This window comes from Triticum aestivum, chromosome 3A (assembly GCF_018294505.1).
Source record: "Triticum aestivum cultivar Chinese Spring chromosome 3A, IWGSC CS RefSeq v2.1, whole genome shotgun sequence".
Classification (NCBI taxonomy): domain Eukaryota; kingdom Viridiplantae; phylum Streptophyta; class Magnoliopsida; order Poales; family Poaceae; genus Triticum; species Triticum aestivum.
Window position 1 is genome coordinate 373,798,109 of NC_057800.1, and position 8,801 is coordinate 373,806,909.

Here is an 8,801-nt window from a genome sequence, read left to right on the forward strand (position 1 = left end):
AATTTCGTCCAATTTGTTTAAATGTTGATTGAAATGTATGCACGCAGCGTCGGATGTTGGCCTCCCGCACCCGTGTCCGCGGACTGGTCACCTGTCCGTGGATGGATGCGGGAAAAAATATGGTTTGCCATTGAAGATGCCCTTAGAATGATATTATTAAGCAAAGAAATGTCATTGTTTCTGGAGAAGTAAATAGTGTCCCAGCAGGCGAGGATGAAGGGGCAGTCCCAAGAAGGTTTCTTGAGTGAAGGTTGGAGAATTCACAATAGTGTGATGGCAAATGAAAGTTTTTTCTTTGCAACAAATCTCTTGAGTTCACTCTGTCATGCCGCAACAACTAAAAGAAGGTTTTATGCTTGAGAATTGCAGCACTTTTCCACATGTTATTGAAAATGAAGTGAGCTGCAGCACCCTGTTACATTATGTTATACATCTATTCAGATGAATAGCTGGTTGTCTTCCATGGGTAGGTCCACTTGTTAGGGCGTACATTAGATTGATGTTGAAGAATCAGTAGAGTTGGTTGTCCTTTTTAGCTGAAATCGTAGACAATCATTCTAAGGTAATTTCATTTCATAAAAAAGTAAATAATTATAAGTCTATCAACCAATATCAGTTCTAGGAAATATCAGGGCTAAAGATTAAATATAAGAGTTGGTTGTCTTTCATGGATAGATCTACTTGTCAGGGCCTCCATTAGATTGATGCTGTTGAAGAATCACAAGCGTCTCTTGAAATCGCTGATATGCAATTGTATAGAAAGAAGTATGAAAATGGGTGATTGCATCAATCTCATAATCGAAAAACGGCGCAACAAGATGTGCTTCACACTTATTTCCTTCGTTTAGTATAAAGTTGGATTATCTATTTTGAAACGGAGGGAGTAGTTATGTACGCTTATTAAACTTTAGCTCTTTCTTTGTAGTACTTTTTCCGTAAACTAATATAAGAGCTTTTAGATCATTAAAGTAGTAATCTAAATACTCTTATATTAGCTTACAGAGGGAGTAGTATATTATAGCTATTCGCACGCAAGCTCATCTTCTTGGTATCCCCTTTTCCCAAGCGAAAAAACATATACTATATACAAATACAGTCTTTGTGATGCATGAAGACATATCAAGCATGTCTTCCCGCTGGGCGGCTGGGCGTCGGCTAGAGTGGAAGGAGCTGGTGATTACGATGATTAGATCACATGACGGTGCAGGCGTTGACGTCCTCGTCGTTGAACATGTTCATGTAGTGGATCTCAGGCGCGGCGGGGTCGGCCATGGCCTGCGGTGCGCTGCGGACGAAGCCCGCCGGTGCCTTCTTGTCGTAGGCGCCGCCGACGTAGGGGTAGGTGGCGAGGGTGTAGGGCACGTACGGCCACATCTCTGCCGCCTTCCCCGTGCTCTTCACCCGCTCCAGCACCTTGCGCGGCTCCACGTGCCCCGTTACCGTTACCTTGCTCATCTTGGGGTTCACGGCCACGCTCGTCACACCTGTGCCACCCACCCACAGAGATGAGATCGTTCAACGTTCGCTCAATCAAATTTACACCAAAGTTTTATCTCCCGGAGTAGATAGTATTATTTGACGTAGATATGACTACCCCGAATCGATTTGACGGCGTTCTTGACCCTCCTCTCGCAGCCCTCGCAGTCCATCTTCACCTTGATGTTCACCGTCTGTACATAAAAAGCTCCAGTTCATAAATCACGTACATAGCAGCTCAACAGAACGGTGAAAAACCCATAAATCTCTGCACAAGATAATACTCCAGCTGAAACTGATTTCAAGAAATAAGCCGATGAAGATTATGCAAAAGCACATGTCTCTGAATTCCACAAACCTCACCTGCAGTGGGCGCTTCTTCCTGAGCTTGAGGGCTTCCTTTGTCTCCGTCATGCTACACAAATCAGAGAGGTGATCCAAGGCGCCCATGATCTCACACGACTTTTGCCTTTGAACCACAACCGATGAAGCGTGGTGGAGGGCGAGGCGAAGTGTTCTTTGGTTACTGAACCGTGGGGCGAAGAGAGGGGCCATATATATATATACACAGATGGGGAAAGAAAAATGGAAGAAAAGGAGCTGACGCGTCTTCCTGTTTGGCTTGCTAGCTATAATTCTGTATGGTAAGGATGTCCAAGTAGTAGTACATCCTGATGCTTCTAGCTAAGGCTAATCAGAGCGAGCCATTAAACCACCGACCTTTCGGATTAAATGAGTGAGCTGGGCAAACATCCTGCTCAACGATGGACCAGTCGCTGGCTCCCTGCTTCACAGGCTAGCTATTTTCATGGGCTGGTCGGTCGGTGAGCTGGATGATTTGCATACATATTTATTATTAGTAGTAGTCTTTTCGGTTCATGGAGATATTTGTTTCTAGCTTGTGCTTCAGTGTATTGTTCGTTTGAAAAAGTACATGTACTAAATTGATTACTCTTTTTTTTTGCGAGGGTACTAAATTGATTACTCTGTCTCCGAGACCAAGCACTTTTCACACTTCCTTACTGTTACCAACCGCTTAAGTCTGAAAACAATAGCACGATATCTATACTCCCTCCCTTCACAAATGCTAAGATGTTTTAACTTTCCCTGAATCAGATGTATATAAATATTATGTTTTAGTGTGTTTGTTCACTCATTTCAATCTGAACAAAGACTATATTAAAATATCCAAAACATCTTATATTTATAAACGGATGAAGTACTACCCTGATTTAAATTGCATGTCCTAATTTTACTATGTCTTTCCAGTCAAATGTTTTTAAGTTTGATCATATATACATAAATATGCTATAATCCGAAAGATCAAATTGATGTTACTAGATGTATCATGTCATATATAGTTCTATAACATATAATTGCTTCATGTAAGCAATATGTCCAGACAGGAAATTATATAACCATATTTTCCTGTCTAAACATATTGATTTCATATTTATACTCCTTCGTCCTAAAATTTTTGTTTTAGATTTGTCTAGATACTCCGTCCCAAAATTCTTGTCTTAGATTTGTCTAGATACGGATATCTAGACAAATCTAAGACAAGATATCTAGACAAATGTAAGACAAGAATTTTGAGACGGAGGGAGTATATTGTAGAACTATTATCTTACAGGGAATATATTGTAGAACTATATGGCATGATCCATAAGAGAATACTCTGCTAACATGTAACTTTTATGATACAAAATCACAATCATAAATCAATATTTTAGAATACCAATATAATCATATTAAATTTATGTCGTATAAATATATACTAATAAAGTAATTATTGGTTATAGACATGTCCTAAGAGCATCTCCAGCCGCACCCCCAACTGCCCCCCCCCCAGGCGCCCTTTTACGCGTCGGCGCCGAAAAAACCCCACTCGCGCCCCCAAGACGTCAAAATCCGCTGGCTCGGCCCGTTTTTGGGCCCGGCGATCACAGGCCGAACCCAGCGCACTGGGAGGGGGGGTGCTCGGGGGCTCCGGCGCAAGGGGAAAACACGCCTGGGCCACACTGTCAGGTGAAAAGTCAAGCCAATCGTCCAGATTCGCCTCCCATCCCCGTGCGCTAGGCCGTCACCTTGCCGATCCCGACGCCGCCCACCGCCCACCACCGCTAGATAGGCCATTCCCCGCCGGAAAAGAGAGAAGGTTTTGCCGTAGCAACCTCTCCACCATCGTCTGGGCGATTTTTCTGGCATTCCGGCCGCGCAGGGCGGTATACCGACGGGTGTGCGCCCACCACGCCCGCCGGGTGTTCGGCGATTTGTTTGCTCGGTGATGGACTCGGACGGCGAGGAGGCGCTCGCCGCGCTGCTGGAGGAGGAAGTGTAGGATCGAAAGTATGTCTAGAGGGGGGTGATTAGACTATTTGACCAAATAAAAATCTAGCATTTTCCCAATTTTAAGTCTTGGCGGATTTTAGCAACTTATCATAAGTCAAGCAATCAACCTACACATGCAAATCTAAGAGTATAGCAGCGGAATGTAAATCATTGCATATGAAGGTAAAGGGAGGAGTTTGGAGGAAGCAAACGCAATGTAGACACGAAGATTTTTGGTGTGGTTCTGATAGGTGGTGCCATCGTACATCCACGTTGATGGAGACTTCAACCCACGAAGGGTAACGGTTGCGCGAGTCCACGGAAGGCACCCACGAAGGGTCCACGAAGAAGCAACCTTGTCTATCCCACCATGGCCATCGCCCACGAAGGACTCGCCTCACTTGGGTAGAACTTCACGAAGTAGGCGATCTCCTTGCCCTTACAAACTCCTTGGTTCAACTCCACAATCTTGACGGAGGCTCCTGTAACGCCCTCGATGCGGCTATATCTCCCACGTGTTGAAGCACGACTTAGAGGCATAACCGCATTGAAAGCAATGTCGCAAGTGAGGTAATCTTCACACAACCCATATAATACATAAGGGAAAAAGATACATAGTTGGCTTACAATCGCCACTTCACACAATACATGAATAAAGCATTACATCATCCAGATACAATCAAGGTCCGACTACGGAACCAAAATAAAAGAAGACTACCCAAAATGCTACACAGATCCCCGATCGACCCCAACTGGGCTCCACTACTGATCAACTGGAAAACAGAACAACATAACGAACACGATCTTCATCGAGCTCCTCACTGAGCTCGGTTGCGTCACCTGCATGGTTCATCGGCACCTGCAAGCTGGTTTTGGAAGTATCTGTGAGTCACGGGGACTCAGCAATCTCACACCCTTGCGATCAAGACTATTTAAGCTCATAGGACGGGTAAAGGTATGATGTGGAACTGCAGCAAGCGACTAGCATATATGGTGGCTAACATACAGAAATGAGAGCGAGAAGAGAAGGCAAAGCATGGTCGAGAAAACTATGATCAAGAAGTGATCCTAGAGCAACCTACGTCAAGCATAACTCCAACACCGTGTTCACTTCCCGGACTACGCCGGAAAGAGACCATCAGGGCAACACACGCGGTTGATGTATTTTTAATTAAGATAAACTTCAGGTTTTTTACAACCGGACATTAACAAATTCCCATCTGCCCATAACCGCGGGCACGACTTTCGAAAGTTCAAATCCCTGCAGGGGTGTCCCAACTTATCCCATCACAAGCTCTCACGGTCAACGAAGGATATTCCTTCTCCCAAGACAATCCGATCAGACTCAGCATCCCGTTACAAGACATCCTCGACAATGGTAAAACAAGTCCAGCAAAGCCACCCGAATGTGCCGACAAATCCCGATAGGAGCTGCACATATCTCGTTCTCAAGGCACACCGGATTGTCCAATGTTCCGGTAGGCCAGCCCAAAGTTGCCCCTGGTGGCCACCGTCAGCTGACAAGTTGGACCAACACTCAGAGGAGCACTGGCCCGGGGGGTGGGGGGGTTAAATAAAGATGACCCTTGAGTTTGCAGAACCCAAGGGAAAGAAAAGGCTAGGTGGCGAATGGTAAAACCAATGTTGGGCCTTGCTGGAGGAGTTTTATTCAAGGCGAACTGTCAAAGGGTTCCCATTATAACCCAACCGGGTAAGGAACGCAAAATCCGGGAATATAACACCGATATGACAGAAACTAGGGCGGCAAGAGTGGAACAAAACACCAAGCATAAGGCCGAGCCTTCCAACCTTTACCAAGTATATAGATGCATTAATTAAATAAGAGATATTGTGATATCCCAACAAAATCCATGTTCTAACAAGGAACAAACTCCAATCTTCACCTGCAACTAGCAACGCTATAAGAGGGGCTGAGCAAAGCGGTAACATAGTCAAACAACGGTTTGCTAGGACAAGGTGGGTTAGAGGCTTGACATGGCAATATGGGAGGCATGATAAAGCATGTGGTAGGTATCACAGCATAGGCATAGCAATAGAGCGAGCAACTAGTAAGCAAAGATAGAAGTGATTTCGAGGGTATGGTCATCTTGCCTGAAATCCCGCAAGGAAGAAGAACGAGTCCATGAAGAAGACAAACAGACGAAGTTGAACGGATCCTCACAAACGCGACGTTATCGGAACTAACCCGAAGAAGCAACACCGAAAAGAAGAAAACAACATAGTAAACAACCACCACATAAACATGGCATTATGCACAACCAAGTATGATGCATGTCCGGTTTAATGAAGCATGGCATGGTAAAGTGCAACAAACAACACTACAAGTTAAGTGGAGCTCAATATGCAACGGAGTTGCATATTGAAGAAAACACCACATGACTTATTTAGTTCTCTCTCGTTTATGTACCCAACAAGATTAAATGTTGATTAACATGGCAAGAGGGTGAAGCATAATAAAACTATACTATCTAAACAATTTAAATGGGTCCAGATATCACAAACAACAAATCCGGTAAATCCTTATATGCAATTATCAATTTGGTGCAACAACAATTTTAAACATTTAATGTTATTATCATGATGCGAATGATATGTGCAAGTTTTATGCAAGTTTTGAAGAAAATGTTGACATGAGCATTATATGAAGCATTTGTCATCGTGGCGAAAAGAAAGGGGTGCCACGGCAACGATACCGAAAACGGTGCCACGGCAACGTCCCGGTTCCGGTAACTCGATTGAGATACCGATGCAAAGGAGAAGTGTGCGGATGCGTGCAAAAGATGGTGGGGCACTCCCGGATACCGGGTGTCCCATGAGTCGACGATGGTGACACGGCAAAAGAGGGGTAATGTGCACCGATAATTCGAGCACGGAGCAAGCACGAGCATCTCATACATCACACATGCATTCGCCCACGGGCGGTCGTCTCGGGGTTATACCTTCGAAGCGTGCATTCTCGGAGCAGTTTGAGTCAGTGCGATGTAGAGGGAGTAGACGTTCTCGGGACGTTCGTAGTGGAGGTAGTCGTTCATGTCCGGGAAGCGGTAGAGGTACAGGTCTTCGACAACGGTCATCGTACATGCTCCGAGGTCGTCGATAGAGGTTCTCGCAATCTCGGCGATTGTAGTGGTACACATTTTAGTAGGCGTTCGAGTCATCGGTGGAGAAACTTGACGGACTTGAATCCCTTTAAGGTTGTCGTGGTACTTGGGGTCTTCAGACTTGCCGGTCTCGTCCTTGTGACGGTAGTCGAACTTGAAGTTATTGGTTCATAGGTCTTCGGCGATGTGGTACTTGGTATCCTGGCGCCCTCTCGGCCTTGACATAGACGAAACGGAACGCGATGATTGGCACTCGGTGTCCAGCGACAGCAACATAGGAGACTTGGGCGACATCGAGAAGAGGAGCGTGCTCGCTCGGGCATGGATCTGGACGCGGTCAACGCGTGGGGCGATCAAGCAGGCAGCAGTGCTGCTCATCCTCCTGGGTTGAGGCCAAGGCGAAACGAGGCATGGCGGGAAGATTTGGCGTGGAGCAAGGACGACCTGCAGGGACGCGGTCGAGGAGGAGGCCGATGTCACGGAGGAGGGCGGCACAGTCGGGCACAGAAGGGAACTTGAGGAGGAGCTCGGGGAAGCGATGCGAAGCGCCAAGGGGCGGCCATGGCGGGTCCCTGGGTGGCGAAGGGCGTCGCCAGGAGGAGCTCTGCTCCGGCATGGCACGCGAAGACGACGGTGAGGCAGAGGACGCGCGGGTGTGGGGAAAACCGCCGGTGGTCTCGATCCAGACGGGAGCGGGGTCTGCTGCCCGAGCGGAGGGAGGCAGAGGGGGTCGGGGACGAGGAGCAGCGCTTCTCTCTCGCTGGTTCGGTGCGCACGTGAGAGGCGGCATGAGGGAGGAGAACGAGGGAGAGATCGAGCGAGAGAGAGATGAGGACCGGTCAGCGCTAGGGAAAGAGATCGAGGGAGAGAAGGAGGAGCGATGCGGGAGTAGGAGGCGGGCACGGGAACGAAGGGATGGGCTAGGGTTACCGCGGGGGCGCGGCTGGGCTATAGATGGGCCTTAGAGGCCTCAGCGCAAATGAGCCGGCCTGGCAGGACTAGGCCCAAGAGGCTGGGCTTCTCTCTCTTATTCCCTTTTTATTTATTGCGTAAACACAAATAAAGAGAAAAGTACAGAGAGTTTGGGGTTGAAGTAGGGATGGAGGTACATATTTCTGGAAACCATGAAATATGCCCGATTTAAACAGATTAGTTTGGAAATTTTACAGGCTATAAATTTAAACATGTTCGAATTTAATTCAAACTTGCATGAATTTATAACCTAACCAAACTAAAACCAAATGGGCTTAAATTTTATAGGATGACCCTACATAATAAATATGATTTATGGGCAAAAGATGAACATTTATTTGAGCAATTCTAATTGCAACTCAAATAAATAGAGAAAAGGGAAAGATGGAAGTGGCATAGGGATTTGAAACTTGGGTGAAACCAAGTTGGAAGTGATCATGGGGTTGATGGAAGGATCAAGATAAGAAAAAGAAGTTGCAATGCACATGAGCAACTAAATTAAACAAACACAACAATGGTATGGAGAAGATGCATTATGCAAAATAAAATAAAACAAACATCACAAGCGAGCAAGCACGCATGAACATAACGCAAAAAATGGAGGTCTCGGTCTTGGGGCGTCACAGCCCCCAAGTAACACCTAACCAATCTAGGAGACACCACTCTCCAAAAGGTAATAGATGGTGTGTTGATGATGAACTCCTTGCTTTTGTGCTTCAAATGATAGTCTCCCCAACACTAAACTCTCTCTCACGGATTTGGATTTGGTGGAAACATGATTTGAGTGGAAAGCAACTTGGGGAAGGCTAGAGATCAAGATTCTTGTGGTTGGAATGGAATATCTTGGTCTCAACACATGAGTAGGTGGTTCTCTCTCAGAAAATGAATGGTGGAAGTGTA

The 8,801-nt window shown here is 46.1% G+C and overlaps 1 protein-coding gene across 4 annotated transcripts; it reads right to left on the minus strand.

Moving 5' to 3' along the window:
* Positions 1–892: 892 nt before the first annotated feature.
* LOC123058342 (heavy metal-associated isoprenylated plant protein 20) lies at positions 893–2,224 on the minus strand. 4 transcript variants are annotated; one of them, XM_044481087.1, is made up of 3 exons: positions 1,840–2,224; positions 1,592–1,670; positions 893–1,484 (listed from the first exon to the last, which is right to left on the minus strand). In XM_044481087.1, the coding sequence occupies exons 1-3, from the start codon at positions 2,029–2,031 to the stop codon at positions 1,192–1,194; spliced, it is 564 nt and encodes a 187-aa protein (XP_044337022.1). In that variant the 5' UTR covers positions 2,032–2,224; the 3' UTR covers positions 893–1,191. The 4 variants fall into 4 exon arrangements, with proteins under 4 accessions (XP_044337022.1, XP_044337025.1, XP_044337024.1 ...); XM_044481090.1 differs by having other exon boundaries at positions 1,595–1,744; positions 1,840–2,178; XM_044481089.1 differs by having other exon boundaries at positions 1,595–1,670; positions 1,835–2,177.
* Positions 2,225–8,801: the final 6,577 nt, after the last annotated feature.

What these genes read in the sequence shown, in the direction of transcription:
- LOC123058342 (XM_044481087.1), bottom strand. Translation starts at nt 2,031, where the DNA reads ATGGCCCCTCTCTTCGCCCCACGGTTCAGTAACCAAAGAACACTTCGC. An exon ending in GGAAGAAGCGCCCACTGCAG is followed by an intron (nt 1,671 to 1,839) that starts GTGAGGTTTGTG and finishes TTTTATGTACAG; the next exon opens with ACGGTGAACATCAAGGTGAA. An exon ending in CGTCAAATCGATTCGGGGTA is followed by an intron (nt 1,485 to 1,591) that starts GTCATATCTACG and finishes TGGGTGGCACAG; the next exon opens with GTGTGACGAGCGTGGCCGTG.